Consider the following 21,329-nt stretch of genomic DNA (forward strand, 5'->3'; position numbering starts at 1 on the left):
CCTCATGCCAACTTGTGAGGTAGGTACTGTAATTGTCCCCATTTTATAGACAAGGAAACTGAGTCATGATAGGCGAAGTTACTTGTCCTCTAAGCACAGGTGTGACCCCGAGTCCATACCCCTGACCCTTACCCTTGCCAGCTAGAGGTTTAGGTGAAGTAATGTAGGAAAAACAGCCCAGGGCCGAGCCCGCTATGATCTACAAATGTCACTTAACGATGATGATATTAGATGATGATATTATTAATTATGACCTATGGCTCTGGCTAACTGGGATGAAGCCGCTTGGTTTATCTCTGCCTGTCCTTTGTCCATGTGAAGCCGCCAGCCATTGCTGCAGGCCCCTAACGAGGCCATTAGGGCAGGTTACTGGGCGCCAAGATGGGATCTAATCGCTGTGCTTGTTAGGGGTCAGAGAGCACTCATGAGCGGGGCAAGAAGGCGAGAATGTCGGGGCGGAGCGGAGGGAAGAGGGAAAGGAGATGCCAGTGTGGGGCGGCCGGTCAGATTTCCTATTTTCCATGTCGCCTTGGTGTCTCCAGAGCAGTCCAGGCCCTGGAGAAGGGAGGTGGGCGCCAGCTGGAGTTGGATCTCGAGGTCAGCAGGCAGGGGACCTGGGAGGTGGTCAGACTCAGATATGGACACCCGCAAACATGCTGGAGGACGCCCAGGTGGGGGCGGGGGCTGGGAGGGGAAGGAGGGGTGTAGCTGGCCTCTGACCCCTCCACCCCCAGCCAAATCCAGTGGCCCCTTTTCTGCCTCTGACATGGGCCTCAGGTGACTGTTCTCACTCCTTTCTTCCTTCAGCTCCTGTGATTCCACCCTCCCCGGGGCCTTCTCCTGCCTCTTTCTCAGTCTCCTTCACGACCCTGTCAGCTCCTTCTCCAAAGCACGTTCTGAATCTGGTCACTCTGTCTTCTCTGTCACCACCCTGGGCTGAGCCACCAGCGTCCCTCATCTGAACTATTACAGTGGCCTCCTGACTGGTCTCCAGGTGTCCACTCTGGTCTCCCCCCTCTGTCATCCCCACAATACTGTAGTCAGAACAGTTGTCTTAAAACACTGTCTGATCAGCTCACTCCACTGTTCAAAACCCCCTCACACTCCCGTCTTGCTCAGGGTCAAAGCCCAAGTCTGCACATGGCCCTTAAGGTCCTACAAAACCCACGTTACCTCTGACCTCTTCTACTACTCCGTGCTCAGTCCACACCAGCTGTTTCTCATACATGCCAGACCTAGTAAACAGGTTGGGTAACTTTCCCAAGGTCTCACAGCCTTTATAACAGAGCTGGGATTCAAACCCAGGCTTTACGAGTCTGCTGTCTTTCCCAGGACACATAAGTAGCGTCATTTCTTCCTCTCTCTACCCTGCAAAGGAAATACTGAGTTTTACTGACAGGGACGTGGAGGTCCTCAGAGGGGAGAGCTCCTGCCTGGGGTGATATGGCACAGACAGGAGGGAGATGGACTTGGAACTCCAAAGCCTGGGCTTATCCTGCCCACTGGGCTCCTTGTAGGAGCATCGCCCATGTGATACTGTGGTACCAGAACCCACTTCCCCATCAAGGCGGGGAGGGGGCAGGGCAGTGCCCCGGGGCGTGGCTATGCTGAGCGGGGGAGTAGGGACCATCCAAGAGCTGAGCGTGGCCCCAGAGGAGCCTCAGCTGTGAGAGGCTGTGGTGGCAGCAGGGCTCAGAGCCCTGGAACAAGTCCTTCCTGCCTCAACTTTGGGCCCCGGGTAGGAGCCTTACAACGCAGCCTGAGCCGCTTCCGGAGGCCAAGTCCTGTGTCACGCTGGAGAGAGTCTGTGCTATTTGTCCTTAGTGGGACCACTGCGGTAACTCTCTGTCTTCTGCTCTGGTTTCCCTCCGATCTGTCTCTCACACGGCAGCCAGGAGGAGCTCTTAAAGTAAACTTTTCCATGCTGCTCCCGTGCTTAAAATCCTTGAGCGGCTTCCAGGTGCTCTCAGGAGAAAGTCCCAGCTCCTGTGAGGCCCAGTGTCTAGCCCTGCCTGCCCTTTGGCCCATCATCCACCACTGACCCTGCCCTGCCCTGCCCTCCGATTCCCTCAGGAATCCCTGCCTGGAGCCCTTAGCACAGGCTCTTCCCCTGCCAGGAACCTTCCTCCCGGTCCCTTCTTCTCCTTTCCCTTCTAGCTCTTCTGCTTAAACGTTGCCTCCTCCAAGAGGCCTTCCCAGGCCACTCTGTGTGGTGAAAAGATCTTTCTTGGTGGTTTGTTGAGAGAGGTTGGAGAGGAAGAGACTAATGGGAGAAATATTTAGAAAGGAAAATAATTAGGATTTGGGGTCTGGCTGTTGGTGGGCGAGGGAAATGGAGTCTGAGGGAGGCCCCGTCTCTGGTCTGGGCAGCTGGGTGGATGGAGGAAATGTGGAGCCTGGGAGTGGGAGGGGAAAGGTGGCACGAGCCGCCTGCCCTTCTGAGGTGGTCAGACGCCCGGGTCTGTCTGAGTCGCTGCCATCCATCCACTGCCCAGCATATCATAGGCCCTCTCACACTGGTGTGTAGAGGCAGACAGTTGGAAGCTGTGGACCTCTGGATCCTCGGTTGAAATCCATGACGGGAGATGAGCTCATCTGGGCAGGAAGAGTAAAAGGAAGAGTCTGGGAGACAATGGTCGGAGGAGGAGCCCCACCAGGAGCAGTGGGGTCACGAGAACTGGAGGAAGACCATCGGGAGAATCACGTATAGCTGGTCCAGTGGGCCCAAGGCAGATGTGGCCACGTGGTTGACAATATGGGAGCCAGAGCCTTCATGTCACCTCCTCTGCCTTCCACCCACGGGCTGCCAGAAAGATGTTCAAACTATGGTGTTTAACAACTGGGACAGGCTCTGCAGCGGCCACGGTTACTGGGGACAGCCGCATGAGGGCATCTTTGGGGCAGGGTGGGCACTGAGCATCTGACCTCTGGGTGCCAGGACCATACCAGGGCCACCATCTCTCCCATGATGGGGATGGCAGGGATGGGGGACCAGAGAGGAACCATGGTGGGCTGACTGGTAGGCACCAGGGTGACCCCTCGGTGGTGCCTACTGGGCATCATAGGGCCTGGAGCCACCAGAGGGGAAGGGGGCAGACTTTGGGGGCTTAGGGAACAGGTATTCATGCAGGGAAACATCCTCGCGTTTTAATAACAGAAGCTATGAAAGGACTCGAACACTATTCAGTCAAACTTCCATTTCTTTGGCGATTTCCTCCTTTCCGTCTTTGGATCTTCTGGATAACTGGATGCTTGAACCTCCTGATTTAATCCTCTGACTTTAACCATCTTCTCCTATTTTTTTATCTTGTCTTTTTTCTACTTGCTGGAGGATCTTCTCACCTTTATTGTCCATTCCTTTTATTAGATCCTGATGGTTGCTGCCGTGTTCTTTTAAATTTCCAAGAGTTCTTTCTTACCTTCGGAATGTCCCCTTTTTAAAAAGGGGTGGTGGTGTTTTAAGGATGTACCATCTTCTCGTCCTCTTGAGGGTGTTTGTTTTAGGGTCTTCTGTTCTCTCATCATTCATTTCCCCAGAGTCCCTTTCGTCTCTTGTCCCTCATGGTAGAAGCACTTCTTCAGCGTCGGGCGTTCTTTACCTGTGCCTTTATCTTAAAAGTGGGGAAACTGAGGCCCAGGGTGACCCGTGAATCAGGGAAAAGCCGGGAGGAGCAGCAGAGGCTGGAGCATGCAGGAGGGGGAGCCAGCCCAGCCCCGCGCCTGCTGCCCCAGCTGGCGGGGAGGCAGAGATGCTGATGGCAGGAAGGAGGCTCGAGGCCAGAGGGCTGTTCTGGGAAAGCCCTTCCCGAGTGATGGCCGAGGTCCAGCTCCATGTGGGAGGCTGTGGGCAGGAAGGGGAGAGAGCCCTGAGGTGACGGCCAAGCCACCCGGCTCTCTCCCGGCACGCTGGGCTAGGCGGGGCTCTCTGATGTGCGGGCCAGAGGGAGGGCAGAGGAGGGCGGTCTGGCGCCAGCGCGTGTCCCGGGCACGGCGTGCTGCAGTTATACCCCTGATAACCCCTGACCTGGCATAGGACCAGCCGGCTCTCCCCACTCCTGGGGCTGAAGAGGAAGTGGTGCACTTTTCCTGGCACCTTCCCTGTCCCCAGGCACCAGGGGTGTGTGTGTGTGTGTGTTCACATGCACAAATGAACTTTAATCCCTGTGTGTCCCCCCTGAGATTTGCTGGCTGGTGGTAGTCTTGGGGACAGGAGGTGCTGGAAGGATTCTGGTCCTGGTTCTATATGCCCTGGGCCTCAGTTTTCCCATCTGCCCACTGGGAGGGGTTGGGTGGAGAGATCCCTGTCTCCTGCCTTGCTCTTCCGAGGAGGCTGGGCTCGTGGGTCTGTTGGGTCCTTCCCAGGGGCAGCCCACCACCCTCATTGTTTTGTCTCCAGGAAGAGGGGCGTCCCCCTCCCTGCTGACACAGCTGAGGAGCTGCGGAACATCATCGGCATGGACGAGCCGCTCAGCCTCCCAGAATTCCTGGCCAAGTTCAACTACTACATGCCAGCTATCGCGTGAGTCGCCCACCCCCAGGCCCTGGGCAGCGCTAGTCCCTCTGCCTGTGGGAGGCTGCCAGCCCCAGGCCTGCACCTCAGCCCGTGGGTGGGAGCAGGTGCTCTGAAACCCCAGCTCTGCTTCTCACCAATATACTATTGTGTATATTTGAGCGAATCTCTCTATGCCTTTGGACATCGGTTTTCCTTTCTGGAAAGTAGGTGTGATGGACTGAAATTCCTTCAACTTCTACAGAGAAGTGACAGAATGTGGAGCTGAGAACACAGATCCTAGTATCAGACTCAGCTATCAGAAATAGCTGTGTGGTTGGGCACATTTCCCTTCTCTGGGCCTCAGTTCTCTCATCTCGACAATGGGCTTGTGGTCCTACCTTCCTCCGAGGGCTGGGGTTTGGAACAGACACTGTTCTCAGCAAGCCCCTCTTACTGTGACGACAGTTGCGTCCTTTGGTGACAGCCTGGCACTACTGCTTTCATATTACCCCTCATTCCTTCCATTTTTTAATCACAGAATATCTCTTATGTATAGGAGAATATAATAGACTTAGAGCTCACAGAATTATACTTCTTGTAGTTGTCAGCAGGCTTGCCAAGTGGACATACTCCTCATTTGCGGAGGAGGAAATCAAGGCTCACAGAAGTGAAGGAGCTTGCCTGGGACCACACAGCTGGCAAGGAGTGGAGCCCAGATTCTTGCCCCAGTGCCACCTTGAGCTTCCTGGCATGAGGCAGTTTCCCAAGGCAGGCGAGCATCGGGCCTTGGCAGTCAGTGCTGCAGGAGCTCAGGAGGGGAAAGAGGTCGAGGGGCTGGGAGCAGTCAGGGAAGGCTGCCTGGAGGAGGAAGTGTGGCCTGGGCCTTGGGATGGAGAGGGTGTGATATTGTCCGGAGGGTTAGGCCTGAGGAAAGGTTTGGAGGATGGCCCAAGCATGGGTGGTTGGAGGACCAGTGAGGGTGTGTGAGCAGATGGAGGCTGTTGGCTAGATAAGTGGCAGGACAGGTATGAGGAGTCCTGGGGAAGGATGATGTGCGCCAAGGCTGCTGGCTTCTTGCTGGAAGCTTTGGGGCTCAGCCAGGAGGGCACTGCCTGCCCCCATCCTTGGCCCTGGTAAGCAGACACACTGGCACAGGCGTGCTGCCTCCCTGCCGCCTCTCCCCCGACACCCCCACCAGAACGTACATCCAGGCCGGTCCTGTACAGCAGAGGCTCCTCTCCCACGCCACCCCCGAGGTAGCTCCTGTCTCTCTGGACACAAGACAGGAGAGGCCCAGCTTCCCGAAGGCCCGCACTGGCCAGGCCCTTAGACATCATTTCCTTCAGAGCTGCCTGGCCTTGGGGCCACAGCCTGCGAGACTCTGGCCTCCCCACCCCCTTGCCACCATCCACAGGTGTCAGATGAGAGCCCTCATCTCCTGCCACTCACCCCTTTGCTCTCCCCTCTCTCCTCTCATCAGCCTCCTGTGGCCCCTTGGACACTGAGCGTACCCCTGACCTCAGGTCCTCTGTGCTTGCTGTGCCCCCTGCCTGGAATGCTGTTCCGGTAGATGTCCCATGGCTTGCTTCCTCTCCTCGTTCACATCTCTGCTCAAATGCCTTCCCTGACTGTACTACTGAAAATCACACTCCCTTCCCACTCACTCTTCTGGACCCCCTCCCCTGCTTTATTGGTATCCACAGAACATTTCACCATCTGACCTACTGTATATTTTATATTTTACTTATTTACTTGCCTGTCTCTCTTGCTAGACTGTAGGCTCCTGAGGGCAGGGATTTTTGTCACCTTGGTTGGGACAGTGCCAGCCACAGTGTGGAATGACTGAGCCTCACAGCTGAGGGGAAGGTCAGGCCACAGGTGTCTGGGAAGGAGAGTGGGCACCAGCTGCCCTGCAGCAGGGCTGAGGCCCAGGGTCCAGGCCCTGACCCCGCCCCCAGGACTTTCCCCGCTGGAGAGGCTGCAGCTGCCTCATCCTCATCCGCAGGGGTGCTTCCAATGACCCTCCTCCTGGGAGGCCGGTTCCCCAGCACGGGGCACTTTCTTCCCACTCTGGGCTCTCGGAGCACTTGCACGCCCTCCCTCACACCGCTGTGTCCTAGTAACCATTCCGTTCTCCTCTTCGGTTTGGAAACTTCCAGCGAGGCAGGCCCCACTGTCATTTGATCAACACTCATGGTAGCCCTTGCAGGTTAATCTGTGTCTTGCTTCTGGAGCCAACACGCAGGAGTAGCAACTAAAATACTTTGAGCATTTGTCTGCTCTGCTCCAAGCACTGGCCTGGGTGAGTTTTAAGTGATTTAACTCATTTGTCCTCACAATAATCCTTTGATGTAGGTGTCAGAGAGGGTGACTAACAGACCAGGAGTCACACAGCAAATAAATGTGGGAACCACATTTAGGGAAACCACTTAGTGGGAAACCACTCAGGCTTTATTAAAAGTCTGAGTCCCAGGTCTCCCTCAACTCAGAGTTCCCTCTGGGTTGTCCATCTGTGTGCTTTTCTCTCTCTTTTTCAGTTTTATTGGGGTATAATTGACAAATAGAAACTGTATATACCTAAGGTGTACAACTTGATGCTTTGATATACATATACACTGAAATGATCACAATCAAGCTGGTTAATATCCGTCACGTCACGTGGTTACCTTGTGTGTGTGGTGAGAAGGCTTAAGATCTACCCTCTTAGCAAGTTCAAGTATACACTACAGTATTGTTAACTAGAGTCAGCATGCAGTAGATCTCATGAACTTACTCATCTTGTGTAACTGAAAGTTCATACACTTTGACCAGCCTCTCCCAGTTTCCCTCTCCCCGCAGCCCCTGGCAACCACCACTCTATTCTCCGCTTTTATGAGTTTGACTATTTTAGATTCCATTTATAAGTGAGATCAGACAGTATTTGTCTTTCTGTGTCTGGTTTATTTCACTTAGCATAATGTCCTCCAGGTCCAGCTATGTTGGTGCAAACGGCAGGAAGGGCTGAACAGTGTTCCCATGTGTGTGTGTGTATCATATTTTCTTTATCCATTCATTTGTTAACGGATACTTAGGTTGTTTCTACATCTCAGCCATTGTGAATAATACTGCAGTGAACATGAGAGTGCAGATAACTTCAAGATCCTGATGTCATTTCTTTTGGATATATACCCAAAAGTGGGATTGCTAGAGTGTATGGTAGTTCTTTTTTAAATTTTTTGAGGAACCTCCAGACTGTTTTCCATAGTGGCTACACCAGTTCACTTTCCTACCAACAGTACACAAGGGGTCCCCTTTCTCCACATCCTCACCAATACTTGTTATCTCTTGTCTTTTTGATAATAGCCATTCTGACAGGTGTGAGGTGATATCTCATTGTGGTTGATTTGCATTTCCCTGATGATTGAGCACGGTCTCATATTCCTGTTGGTCACTGGGTGTCTTCTCTTAAGAAATGTCTATTCTCAGGGCCTTTGCCCATTTCTTAATCAGATTATTTAGTTTTTTGCCATTGAGTTCCTTATATATTTTGGATATTAACCCGTTATCAGATAGATGGTTTACAAATATTTTCCCCTAAAGGTTGCCTTTTCACTCTGTCGATTGTTTCCTTTGCTGTGCAGAAGCTTTTTAGTTTCATGCAATCCCACTTGCCTATTTTTGTTTTTGTTGCTACTGTGTGTCCTTTTCTCTTATTTCTATTTCCTGCTGGCCTACATCCATCACTCAACAAATATTTGGCGACCACATCCTGGGTTCTGTCCTGGGCTCAGGGGTCATAGCCACCACAAGACGGATGGGGGGTCCTTGCCTCACATAGGCTACATTCTAGTAGGGGAGATGCAAAATCAGCCAATAAAGAAACCCATGTGATATGTAATGTCACTGGTGATGAGGGCCACTGAGAAAACGAAAGCCCTGGGGGAAGGGGTAGAGAATGGTGGAGGGGCCGCTTTAAGATAAGGTTGTCCGGGAAGGCCTCTCTGAGGAGGTGATGCTAGAGCTGGGATCTAAATGGAGGGAGGCGAAGAGGACAGGACGATCTGGGGGAAAAACATGCAGGCCAGGGGAGCTGCAAACACAGAGGCCCTGACGTGGGGACAAGCCTGACTTTCCTGGGACAGAAAGAGGGCTCTGGTGGCCTCAAGGAATGAGTGAGCTGGAAGGTGCTAGGGAGGTGGGCAGGGCTGGATTGTCTAGGCCTGTGGGCTGGGCCACGGAGTTGGGGTTTCACTCTAGGTGGTGGGGAGCCATTAGGGTTCAGAGTGGAGGTGCAATATGCTTAGATTTTTAAGAGTTTGCTCCGGCTGCTGGGCGGAGAGCAGGGTTAGAGGCAATTGTGGAGATGGGGGGCCAGTTAGAGAGGAGGTGGTTGGAACCAGTGTGGAAGGGTGAGAACTGGCATATGGTTTGGAAGCAGAGCTGCCAGGACTTGCTGTGCTTCTAGGATCTTCTCCAGAGGCTGCCCAGAGCTTGGGGCTGGGGATGAAGGATTGGGGGCCAGAAGTGGCTTTAATCTGCCAAGGGTTGGGGACAGCCTTGTTGCTCCTACAGCTCCCAAGGAGAGACTACAGACTCTTGGGGAAGGTTGTCCCCAACTCTTCTCTTCCCTTCCCAGGGGCTCCCGGGAGGCCATCAAGAGGATTGCCTACGAGTTTGTTGAGATGAAGGCCAAGGAGGGCGTGGTGTATGTGGAGGTGCGCTACAGTCCGCACCTGCTGGCCAACTCGAAAGTGGAGCCGATCTTCTGGAACCAGGCTGAGTGAGTGACCCCCTGGAGGAGTTGTGCTGAGGCTGTAGAGAGTGGTCCATCCTGAGACCTGAGGGACAGACTGTCAGGAGGCCCTGACACAAGACTTTGATTTTGCCCCCCATGTGGTCCATGCCCTCAGAAAGATGGGCTTAACTCAGTCATGAGAGATGTGGTTCCCGCCCCCCACCTGGGCTTATGTTCTACCTTGGGCAAGAGCATTTGGCTGCGTCTTGCCAGCCCTAGTTCTAGACACAGGCCTGCAGTCTGGCAACATTAATCTGCTTATCCACTGACTTCCAGGGGTCCTGCTCTGACCCTGCAGCTGAAGGGGGTCTGGCCCATTCCTGCCCCCTGCCTGGACCCCAGGGATCTCTAACTGGTATTCCCCAACAACCCTGCCCCACTTCTAGCCATGGCTCTCATACATGTGGACAAGCGAGAATCAGACCAGGCCCCAGCTTAGCAGTGCTCTCCATCTGGGGGGACGGCTGGGTCTAACACCCCCACCCACCCACACACACACACACACTGGGACATCCTTTCCAGGTCTCCAAGTGCCCAGGCAGTTCCAAGGAAGCTGGAAGGGGGTGTGCTAGGGCTTGGGGCCATCTTCCTCAGTCTTTCCTCCGAGGCAATGGGTTACTAGGGGAGGGGGCTTCTCCTGGAAGACTCCTCTTCCTCCTCTCCCCACCCTCTCCCCAGGCAAGTAAGTCAGAAATAGAGTTCTCGGTCAGGTAACAATTCTGGGTGGATGGCAACTCTCCACTCCTTCTTGGACTTAGGCTAAATCTACAATATGTGGGTCTCAAGGTCGCCCTGGGGGTCATTTTTATTCCAGCCATTCAGAAGAGGAAGAGAGGATTAAGGAGTGTTTGGGGTTTTGAGGCGCCAGGCTCAGAAGGGGTACACATCACTTGAGCCCACATTCAGTCACCACAGCTGGGTCTTGTGGCCACACGAATTTGTGGGGGAGACCGGGAAATGTAGTCCAGCAGCTGCCTGGGAAGGAGAGGAGAGGAGGGATGTGGGTGAGCTTCTGGCAGTCTCTGCTGGAGTGGGAGTGCATCCCCCTCGAGGAAGCCCCTTTGCTCCCCTTCCCACAAGACTTGTCATCAGCTTCCGTGTATCAGAAGGTCATGTGACCTGGTCTCACCTTACCAGCCCTCCCCCCTTCCCTCCCCCCCTCCCCTTCTTCTCTTCCCTCCCCCCTTCCCTCCCCCCTTCTCTTCCCTCCCTCCCCCTCCCCTTCCCTTCCTTCCCTCTCCCTCCCCTTCCCTTCCTCCCTTCTCTCCTTCCCTTCCCTCCCCTTCCCATCTTCCCTTCTCATCTTCCCTTCCTTCCCCCTTCCCTCCTTCCCTTCCCTCCCCTTCCCATCTTCCTTCCGATCTTCCCTTCCCTCCCCTTCCCTCCTTCCCCTTCCCTCCCCCCTTTCCCTCCTTCCCTCCCCTTCCCGCCCCTTCCCTCCTCTCCTTCTCTTCCCTCCCTCTCCCTCCCCTTCCCTTCCCCTTACCTTCCCTCCCCTTCCCTCTTTCCCTCCCCTCCCCCTCCTCTCCTCCCCTCCCCTCCTTCCCTTCCCTCCTTCCCTCCCCTTCCCTCCCCCTTCCCTCCCCTCCTTGTTCCCTCCCCCCTTCCCCCCTTCCCTTCACTCCTTCCCTTTCTTCCCCTCCCTCCTTCCCTTCCTCCCCCTCCCCCATCCTCTGTGCTAGTCCCAGGGCTGTCCTTTAGACCTTCCTTTGTCTCAGGCCCATCCCTACTCCTCTCCCCACACAGAGGGGACCTCACCCCGGATGAGGTGGTGGCCCTAGTGAGCCAGGGCCTACAGGAGGGAGAGAGAGACTTTGGGGTGAAGGTGCGGTCCATCCTGTGCTGCATGCGCGACCAGCCCAGTGAGTATGACCTTGGCCCTGCCCTGCCCATCTGACAATGACCCCAACCTCCTGGCCTGGCACTGGGGCTGGACCTGGTTCTCCCCCGTGCCCCCACCACCCCATGGTATCCCTGGAGCCCATCAGCAGGCCTTGGGGCTTCCTGAAGCCATCACAGCCTCCCTGGGCAGGCTCAGAACTTCCTGGCAACAGAGACTTCTCTTCCTAGGGAGACAGGGGCCTGACAGTCACGTGACCTGCAGGAGGCTCAAAACCAGAGGAGCCTGAACAGTAGGAAAAAATCTAAGCCCATGGTCCTCCCTTGAGTCCCTGTGGGCCAGGCCTCATCCCAGGTCTGATTTCTGGGATTTCTGAGGGGTCTCCCTTGTGACAGACACTGATCAGATCTCCAGGGCTTGAGCTTCCAAGGGGCAGAGCCTCACTGTGTGACCTTGGGCAAGTCACAGCACCTCTCTGGACCTCAGACACGCATTGTCACGGAGGTGACTGTGCTTACCTCATTCTCCGCTCTGAGGAGTAGTGAGACCCAAAGGAAAGGGCGAATGCCCCCTTTAGGGCCTGCTTGTGCCAGGTGACTTGCCTGTATTTTCTCAGTCCTGGCAGCAGCCCGTGCGGTAGGACCACCATTGTTTATCCCCAGTTGACAGATGAGGAAACTGAGGCAGAAAGGCGTGAAGCCTCTTGTTCCTCAATCAGGAAGGCACGAAGTCCAGATTTGAACCCAGGGCCATCTGGTTCCAAAGCCTGTGACTATTCGTTCTTTTTAAACATTTCATGATAACTTTATTGGTTAAGGGTCCATAGTCCATTAGCAATACATTTAGCAACACCAGTGTGAGTTATGTTTTAGATTTAAATGTTAAACGGTATGGGCCTCCACCTCCTCATCTGCTAGGTGGGAGTAAGCCCACCTTGAGGGTTATCGTGGGGATCAAGTGCAAGAACGCCCATGTGTCCCTTACTGAGCCCACGCCCTGACCCTGGTCCTTTTCACACTGGCATTGGCAGAGACTTGCCGTGACCCTGTGTGGTAGTGGGTGGTGTTCCTGAGACGGGGAGAAACAAGGCCCTGGTCAGAGCAGTTTGCTGAGAGCCGTGTAGTTAGGCCATGGCAGTCAGGTTGGAAGACATTGGGCCCTCTGTCTTGAGCTGGCCTCGGGTGGTGGGTAGGGGTGAGTGGGTGGGCCAGCCAGCAGGAGAGCTGGAGGGATGTCTCTCCTCGATGCTGCTGACAGGTGGGCATCTCTCCTGCAGACTGGTCCCCCGAGGTGTTGGAGCTCTGTAAGAAGTACCAGCAGCAGACCGTGGTGGCCATAGACCTGGCTGGAGACGAGACCATTGAAGGAAGCAGCCTCTTCCCAGGACACGTGAAAGCCTACGAGGTGGGTCCTGAGGGGAGGAGAGGCTGGCACTGGGTGAGCTTGTCTCCACCCACAGGAGGGAGAAGTCACACAGACTGGGGAGTGTGAGGCATTCTGGGTTCCCAAGTGTGTCTTAGTTGGGTCTGGCAACTTTAGAAACTGGAAATTTGGTATAAAGACCCCATTGGTATTGCGAGTCCTGCATTTGAGCTGTTTCTGCCTATGGTGAGCTGTGTGACCTTGCGCAAAATGGTCTCTTCTCTGGGCCTCCGTTTCATCTGCTGGGATAACTGAGTTGGAGCAGACATCTCGAAGCCTGATGATGCCCTTCCCGTGAAAGGGTGCAGCATGGGGTTAAGACGGGGGCTCTGGAGTCTCACTGCCCAGGTTCAGAGCTTGGCTCCCCACTTCCCAGCTGTTTGCCCTTGGTCATGTTACTTAATTTTCCTGAGCCTCAGTGTCCCCCGCTGTAAAATAAGGATTATAATAGCTATGAATATAAGATAATGTACACAAACCATTTCGTAGAGTGCCTAACACATACCTATCTAATAAATGACAGCTACCATTTACATAACAATAAGAAAATAAAAGACCAGACTTCCCCATCTTGAAGCAGGCCGGCCAGACTGTGGCCATGGTTCAAGCCTGCCCAAACTCCACACCCAAAGTGCAGTGAAGGCAGGGCCCGTGGGGGCCTCCCCGGGCTGCCCGCGACCTGGCGCTTGCCCTTGCAGGAAGCTGTGAAGAGTGGCATTCACCGCACAGTCCACGCCGGGGAGGTGGGCTCCGCGGAGGCGGTGAGAGAGGTGAGGACGCTGGGCTGGCCGTGGGGCCCTTCTCCCCGCTTCCTCCCCACCCCGTACTGGGCTCCACTCTGCTTCTCTGCAGGCTGTGGATATACTTAAGGCGGAGAGGGTGGGACATGGCTACGACACCCTGGAGGACGAGGCCCTTTACGAGAGGCTGCGGCAGGAAAACATGCACTTTGAGGTGAGGGGGCCAGGGAGGGGGCGTTCAGAGAGGTGGAACGCCAGGAGAGGGTCCCAGGAGCTGAAGGAGCAGGGCAAGCCATGGCGGGAGTGGGCATTAGGGCAGCGAGGTGGTGGAGGAAGAGCAGGACTGCCGTTCGTGGGATTCAGCAGCAAGGCAGCCAGGGTGACCGTGGCAAGAACGGTGCCAGAGCAGGGGGCGCCAGCGCCAGGGCATAGGGGAGGGGTCGGCATGGCCTGGGAGTGTCCGTGCCAGCCACACGCCTGCTCTCCCAGGTCTGCCCCTGGTCCAGCTACCTCACACGCGCCTGGAAGCCGGACACGGAGCACGCGGTCGTTCGGTGAGGCCTGCTTCCCGGGGCCCCTTTCAGTTTTGTACCAGGAAAGCCAAGGGTGGGAAGGAAATGTCGAGGCTAGGCCTCGGGATGCGAAATCTCTTCAAATCCTTGGGAAGCAGGCAAGGTTAAGGTGACCGACATCACCCAGCTACTAGATAATAGAGCTGGGGGCCTATAGCTCATTCAGCTATAGCAGAATGTCCTGCTACCCCAAGGGAAGCTTCCACACTCTAGATTCTGCCTCCTTGGCATGGGGAAGATGAGTCCCTCCTGCTCACATGGTCTCTGCTCCTGGGACCTATGGGCATTGCCCCGAGCACCATCTTGAAGCTTTCCCCTAGAGGGTCTGTCCCACCCTACCCTGGTCCCACCCTACCCTGGTCCCACCCTGCAGTCTGTCTAGGCCTTGGCCCTTCTTCAGGCTGTCCTATGACTGAACCCTGGGCGTGGCATCAGGCCTCAGGAGGGCTAAGCAGCCTTTCTCTGACACAGGATAAGGACAGCAAGAACCTGGGGTGACCATGGTCAGACCAGCACTGGTCCATCTGCCAAGCTTATGAGAAGGGAAAGAGCTCAGGCTCTGACACTCTGATTACAGGAGGTCTAAGTCCTGCTCTAGGAACGTGGAATGTGCAGTACCTCTGAGCTGTCCAAGTGGAAGTTCTTGGAGGCACATGGGGACACAGCCCATGGGCTGGAGAAAAATTCGAGTCATCTGCACAGATATGGTGGTTGAAGGAGAAGGGATGGCCTCAGGAGACAAGGGGCAAGAAGGCCTAGGATAGAACCCAGAAGGATAGTGACACTTAAGGGACAGGCGGAATAGACAGGTGGAAGAGAGCCAAGTGTGATGTCCAAGAAATTGATGAAAAAGGTTCTAGGAATAGTCAACAGTGGAAAATTTTGCTACCCGAGTTGAGTGAGGTATGAGCTAGGAAAGGTCCATTGGATTTAACAAGACGGTAGTTGGGGATGGAGCCAAGAACAGTTTCCATGGTGTGTCTCAAGAGCTGGGTCCCAGTGGGATTGACGATGACAGGAGTAGGGTGCGGATAACTCTCCCAGAATGTTGGCCGTGAAGGGGAAGGCTGGCTGGAGGAGGGCGTTGCTTTTGTGGCCTCCCCAAGCCCCCATTCCACCTGGCTCTTCGTCTGCCTTTGCCTGGCTCTGGCCTGGCTGGATGGGTTTGAGTCTGGAGTTGCTACTTATGTGGCCTTGGACCAGTCACCCGCATTCTCTGGATTTGTTTCTTCCTCTGTACAATGAAGAGATCTTCCAGGTCTATCTAAGGATGCCACGAGGCTCAGAGGAGTGTGGAAGTCGGTGTACAGTGACTGTATACAGAAGAGTAAAGGGAGGCTCTTCTCCCTCTCTCCCCCCGCCCTATATCCAGGTTCAAAAATGACCAGGCTAACTACTCGCTCAACACCGATGACCCACTCGTCTTCAAGTCCACCCTGGATACTGATTACCAGATGACCAAACGGGACATGGGCTTTACCGAAGAGGAGTTCAAGAGACTGGTGAGTGAGTGTGAGCCCTGTCAGCCCTGACTCTGGGCCCTGGGAGTGTGCGAGGCCTGCAAGCCCTGTCCAGGGCCTGGAACCTCTGGAGACGAGTGAGTTGGCCTCAACAGGCCAAGCCAGATGGAGAGTTAGATGCCTTCCACAGAGAAGACATCTTTGGCTGACGTCCTGACCTAGGACTAGGTTTTTTATCCTTTGCTTGGGTTGAGTACCCTCAAAGTGTCAACACTCTCCCCAGAAAGGTGTGCCCAGCTATTAAAATTTTGCACACACTTTTCAGGCCATTCACAGATCAGGCTGAGCCCTTGGTTTTAAGGGTTACCATACCCTGAGTCTGTCTGTGCAGGAGTGTCTGGCCCCACACATGCCACCCTCTCAAAGGTTTCTCCAGTTTCCTTCTATCATGAAGGGCCACTATGAGAACACAGAACCTCATGGTGTCTGCTCTGTCACTTGCTGCCGTGTGACCTTGGACAAGTCCTTCTCCCTCTGAGCTTAATTGCCCATATTTAACAAAGAGGATGGGCCATCACTAGATTGCCACGGGTTCCCTTCTGTGTCCTCTGGTTCCATGTTGTCTGCCATGCTGGCTCTTCCAGAATATCAATGCGGCAAAGTCCAGTTTCCTCCCAGAAGATGAGAAGAGGGAGCTTCTTGAGCTGCTCTATAAAGCCTATGGGATGCCATCTTCGGCCACTGCAGGTACATTCTGTCTGAGCTTCAGGGCCGTTCACTTGCCCTGGATCCAGCCTGGCTTTCTGCAGGACTCCTAGCAATATGCCCTCCCTTCCTTTCTTGGGCAGCACCCATGGATATGTGATGACTCCCTGGTTACAGGGCCCTGGCTGGTGACAGCTTCTTGTTAGATGGCTTATTTTCTGTATAATGCTGTCTAGAGGCTAAAGGGGAGACTTTCTGAAGCCTAGTACAAAAGGTCTTGGCCACTTGGGGCATCTTCATGGCCGCCCAAAGCCAAGGGCAGGGAGTTGGGCCCAGGTCCCAGCTCTGTTCTGCTCCTTCCTTCCTGTGTGGCCTTGGCAAGGCATTCCTTTGCTCTAAGCCTCAGTCTCCTCATCTGTAGAAGGGGATTCTTCTCTGGCTCTGATGTTCTGTGATTTTTTTTTTCACATCCTGGGTGCTACCAGTTGCCTAATCTTTCTGCTTCTCTGATCTGGCAAGCCGGGAAGAACTGAAGACGTCATGGCTGCCTCTCCGTGCCCTTACCCCGTGGATGGAGTCTTCACAACTCTGTGGGGTCAAGCGACACTCTTACCTGTACTCCTTCCGGGAAGACTATGATTTCCATACTCAGCTACCGATGCTCTTGAAGGCTGTGTGCTCGTCTCTCTACACACGCATACCTCGGCACGGCCACACCTCTCCTCTGATTCTGTGCCCAGCTCAGGGCCAGGGCCTAGATAACTCTGAAACCCTCCTCCTGTGGTGACTCATGGCTGAAAGTCTGGTGCTCAATAAAGAAGCTACTGTCTGGTGTCGTGTAGCACATGGTGTGAGGTGCTGTGGTCCTGGGTGAAGTGAGACTAGAGGGAGCCTTGGGGACTCCCAGACTTGGGCAGCCCGCCTGATGGCAGGGCCCCGAGAGCCCCGTGAGGGTTGTGACTGGGAGGCCAGAGCTTTCACTGCTGGGGGCTAAGAGGGGCCTACAGCCTCCCCTCCCTCCAGAAGAAATAAGCCTTCTCTTGAAAGTTGTCAGCTTAAATGTTCCCTGAACTCTTAGCCCCTCCTACTCTAAGTTTTAAGGGGAAAACCTTCCTTTTGGGTTCCTGAAGCTGTGGACTGGGGTGAGGGGGGGAGATGGAAGATTCATCAGACACCGGGCCCTAAGGAGTGGCGCCAACCTCTGCGGAACACCAGCATCTTCTCAGGTACTTCATTCCATGGACGCCTGGGGCAGCAATGCGTCCCAGCTAACTGTGGACTTGGGGAAAACAAGGCCCAGCCCCTGGTGTGCTGTTTAAAGGAGAAATAATCATCTTAAACCAGTCACACAAATCATCAGCATTTATTTCCTGGGTCCTAGGTGTCACTTATCTTGGTAGAAAGGGCAAAGAGTTGATAGTTTTGAGCACAAAATCCCTTCCCTAAAAATGATCTGTGAAGCTCCATGAGGGAACCTCAGAGCTGCATAGATGGTCAAAGAGTTTAGCTTACCATGGTTTCCAAAAAAAAAGTGAATTGTCAGCTCCCTCTCTGCTGAAAAAAGTTTAAAGTTTTTAAAAAGTTTAAAAGTGTTTTTTAAAAAAAGGATAAGAAGGTCTCGACCCAGAAAGTTAGGGTTGAAGAGGGGGCAGAGCTGGGACGTGGTCCCTGCCCAGGACGCCTGTGAGAGGAGCGTTCTCGGGTGGGCTGCTTACCCAGGTGGGCAGGGCCCAGCCCCTGAGTCCCCGTGCCCGCTGAATAAAGAACAGCCTGTGGTTACCGTCTTGAAAGTGTATCAGGCCATGGTGAGGAGATGGTGGAGCGTGGAGCCTGTGGGTGCGGGCAGAGGGCCTTCCCAGGGTAGGGGCCACAACGGCCCCAGGAGTGCCTTTCAGTCTGGGCTGGTTTGCCGGGGACACAGAGCTCAGAGAAGAGGCTGCCGGGCCAGTGCCAGGGCTCCCCATCCGCAGCAGGTGTCTCGTCCAGCCTCCCTGGGCAAGGTCAGACTCAAGACGAGGTGGTCCCGTCGCTGCTCGCAGGCTGGTTGCTAGCTTCCTTGTCTGGGGCGCCCGCCTCTGCCTGTCCTTCTGGAGAGGAGAGGAAGAGGAGCATGTACACAAACATAAAGCATAGAAGGAGGTCTGGAAGGGCCCAGCCAAAGTGGTAACGGTGGATAAGCCTGGGGGAACTGGACTGTGTTGGTGGTAGCCAAAGGGAACCTTAGTCTTGTCTGTAACATTTTAATTCTTACAAAGAAAATGCATGCGGTATTACTAGTATGATTGAAGTCAACTAAAGGCCAGGATGGAGCTAAAGGCATCAGGCGAAGGGTCAGGACATTTGTGCAGGTTCTCCAGAGGTGGAGGGAAATGAAGGCCCAGCATGTAACAGGTGCTCAGCGAACGGAAGTTGTCCTTATAAGACAGAAAAGGGCATCCAACTAGGCCAGCTCAGGAGAGTACCAGGGTGTGGCCTGCATCAGGAGCTGGGAAGGAGGCCGTGGCTGTTTCACTGTGCTGTGTCCTGGCCAGTCCAGCCACTCCCTAGAGGGCTTCTGCCTCTGCAGCCCTAGGCTAAGCCCTTCACATGCACCCCCCTGCACCGAGCTCCATGCGGTCCACACAGCAACCTGGAGGGGTGACCAGGTGCATGACACAGCATGGAGGAGAAAACTGAGGCTCAGAGAGGTGAACTGATTTGCCTGAGATCAAGTGGTGGAGGGAGCCAGTGTCCCTGCCACTAAACATAAGTTCTGCCCATGAAGGAGCACTCCTTAGAGGGCTGCCATCGACAGGGCCTCACCTGGCCTCACAGCCGTCCTGGGCAGTGGGTGTTGGTGGTAGTGAGTGATGCAGGCAGAACGCGGACGCCCGCCCCAAGGCTCCTTCCTCTCCTGGCTTGGTGCCTGTAGCAAAGGCTCAGTCCTAGAGGGTCCTTCTGGCCCTCCAGAAGCCTGACAAACCAGACTGCACTTCAGGCACATTTCCCAGCTTCTGATGCCCTATGTGGCCCTGAGCCTCCGGCCCTGACCAGCAGGAACCTTCTCGTCAGATTCCCCAGTAATCTGCTCTGCCATTTCCTTCCTGTGGGACCTTGGGCAAGCATTTAATCTCTCTCAGCCTCTGCTTCCTGATCTATGAAGGAAGGATGGTTACACCTCTGCCCGTACTTGGTCCTCTGGTACGTGGGAATGGCTCAGCCAGAGGAATTGCTTCCTCTGTGCCAGTCCCAGCTCCCTCCTGGCCTGGAGCACTTTCCCCTCCAACCAGCACCCTGGGGACTCCCATGGGGCAAGTTTCTGAGCATGATCCCAGAAGGTTTCATGGTCACACACTGCTGGGCAGTGCACTCATATTTCTTCCCGCCGTGCCTGTTGTTTATCTCTATCAGACAAAGGAAGGAAACATTTGTTCTCCCCACAGAAGGAACTATCCGGAAAGACACAGGTTTGCACACGACATGCTCGGGGAGTGCTAACGAGCATGACCAGGCCACAGCCCTGGAGGCTGGGTGGCCAAGCCTTTGGGACAGGCCAAGGCTGGGGCCCCCCTTCCCTTGCCCTGGCCGTGCATCTGTTTCCTGAGAGCTTTCAGCATACAGAGCCTCCAGGGCCCCATCCCGGGCCTGCAGGATCAGAATCTCTCTATTTCTGCTCCCTCGGTGAGTCTGTGGGACTGAGCACGGCCCACACCTGCCTGTGCAAACTGCTCACTGCGGGGCCTGCTGGGAGGCTCCTCAGCCTGTCACTCCACCACGAGTACTTCACTTCCTCGCAGCGAGCACTGTTCCTTCCTCAGGTCCCCTTTTTAAATGTCACCCTGGCAGGCAAATGTCACTCACCCAGAGGACCCAAACACTTTAGGGATTTCAAATCGGATGGGGGAAAAGGGTATGAGAGGGGCCTGGGTACACAGACGGGCGGCCACCACTGCTGAGGTGGAGGGAGATAGAAAGCAGTCTACCAGAGCTGCAGGTGCAGACAGAGAAGCTCTGAGAGCGAGCCCCCTGGCAGCACGCCCAGGTGGCAGCTGGGCACCCTGGTCATTCAGTCAGTCCCTGAACAGCCATTGATAAGGCACCTCTATCACGTGCCCAATGCCACCAGGCACTGAGGGCACAAGACAGACCCTCGCGGGAGAAGCTCACAGCCCGGAGGAGGGGCGTTGTGTTAACTGGGATTCTCGAGGCGGCCAGGAGAAGAGGCACCACCCCGCGCCTGAGAAGGGGGATACAGTCAGGGAAGGCCTCTCAGCAGAGCAGTCTGGGTCTCCAAGAATGAGGAGAAGTGAGCCAGGCGGGGCAGGGAGGGGGGTGTGGACAGGAAGAACTGGACAGAGACAGCAGTGTGTGACGGCCCATCGGGGGCTTTCGAGAAATCAAAGTACTTTACTCTGGGTGGATCAGAGGCACCAGGGGAGAAAAACAAGAGGGGAAGTGAGCAGGGTGAGACTCTGTGGAGGCTCATGTGCCTGGGTGAGGAGTTTGGGGGCCACACGACAAGGGAGCGCTGATAGACCACTCGAGCGTGAGCAAGGAAGGCGTTGGGGTGGGGTTCCTCGGGCAGAGTGTCAGGGGCAGCCATGTTCTTGTTCTATGTTAACTTGCTGCGTGACCCTGAGCAAGCCACCCAACTTCTCTGGGCCTGTCTGTCCATCTATAACAGAGGGTTGGGGCCATGCCACTACCAAGTCTTCTCTGTTCTGTACTCATAGGTCATTTCTGGCCAGCAAGGGCCAGGGGCTCTGGACTGCGGGGCTACACAGGGAAAAACAGGGTTGTGGCCCTCTTAAGGACAGCCTCAGTGGTGCTGTAAGACAGGGAGGAGACGGCGGTAACCAGTGTGGGGGAACCTGGGCAGGCTCCCAGGGGAAGGTCCCAGGGCTGACCAGTGGAGTGAGCTGAGCACAGTCCGCTGGAAGGACAGAGGGAGGGGAGAAGGGAGGAGGGCCATCCCGGGCAACACGTGAGGCGGCAGATGCTATTTCTGCCATTCATTCATTCATTCACTCATTCAGTCTGTGGTTTCCAAGCACGTGCTATACACCAGCAGAACAGAAGGCCCCTGCTCTCCTGGAGCTCATATTTAAACACACGAGACCTTGTCAGAGAGTGAGGAGGGCCATGGGACTGGGGAGGGACGGTTTAGCCATCAGGGAAGCCCCTCTGAGCACCTGTAGGAGCTTGGCTGGAGAGTGAGGCGGCAGCAGCCACAGGACTTGGGAGGAATGTTTTAGCAGAGGAAAGATGTGTTTAACAGAGCAAAGGCAGGTGTGGTTGGAGGGCAGAAGGTGAGGGGAGAGTGGCATCCGGTGAGACCCCAGAGG

General features: G+C 55.1%; 2 protein-coding genes across 12 annotated transcripts in view; one reads left to right on the plus strand and one right to left on the minus strand.

Annotated features, from left to right (window-relative positions):
- ADA (adenosine deaminase) overlaps positions 1 to 16,846 on the plus strand; it is a 30,139-nt gene extending 13,293 nt beyond the window's left edge. For both annotated transcript variants that reach the window (XM_014787435.2, XM_087445223.1), the window contains 10 exons: positions 4,397 to 4,519; positions 9,108 to 9,251; positions 11,013 to 11,128; positions 12,383 to 12,510; positions 13,227 to 13,298; positions 13,381 to 13,482; positions 13,758 to 13,822; positions 15,213 to 15,342; positions 15,945 to 16,047; positions 16,525 to 16,846. In XM_014787435.2, coding sequence (XP_014642921.2) covers positions 4,397 to 4,519; positions 9,108 to 9,251; positions 11,013 to 11,128; positions 12,383 to 12,510; positions 13,227 to 13,298; positions 13,381 to 13,482; positions 13,758 to 13,822; positions 15,213 to 15,342; positions 15,945 to 16,047; positions 16,525 to 16,538 — 997 coding nt within the window. In that variant the 3' untranslated portion in view covers positions 16,539 to 16,846. The remainder of the gene's footprint in view (positions 1 to 4,396; positions 4,520 to 9,107; positions 9,252 to 11,012; positions 11,129 to 12,382; positions 12,511 to 13,226; positions 13,299 to 13,380; positions 13,483 to 13,757; positions 13,823 to 15,212; positions 15,343 to 15,944; positions 16,048 to 16,524) is intronic.
- A 503-nt stretch (positions 16,847 to 17,349) lies between these two features.
- The window catches only part of PKIG (cAMP-dependent protein kinase inhibitor gamma), a 79,888-nt gene continuing 75,908 nt past the window's right edge, over positions 17,350 to 21,329 (minus strand). For 9 of the 10 annotated variants that reach the window (XM_087445233.1, XM_087445232.1, XM_087445230.1 and 6 more), the window contains one exon: positions 17,350 to 18,092. In XM_087445233.1, coding sequence (XP_087301359.1) covers positions 18,013 to 18,092 — 80 coding nt within the window. In that variant the 3' untranslated portion in view covers positions 17,350 to 18,012. The remainder of the gene's footprint in view (positions 18,093 to 21,329) is intronic. The other variant, XM_087445226.1, reaches the window with a different exon arrangement.

The sequence above is a fragment of the Ceratotherium simum genome, chromosome 21, assembly GCF_057802395.1.
Source record: "Ceratotherium simum simum isolate JZ-2026a chromosome 21, ASM5780239v1, whole genome shotgun sequence".
NCBI classification, from domain to species: Eukaryota; Metazoa; Chordata; class Mammalia; order Perissodactyla; family Rhinocerotidae; genus Ceratotherium; species Ceratotherium simum.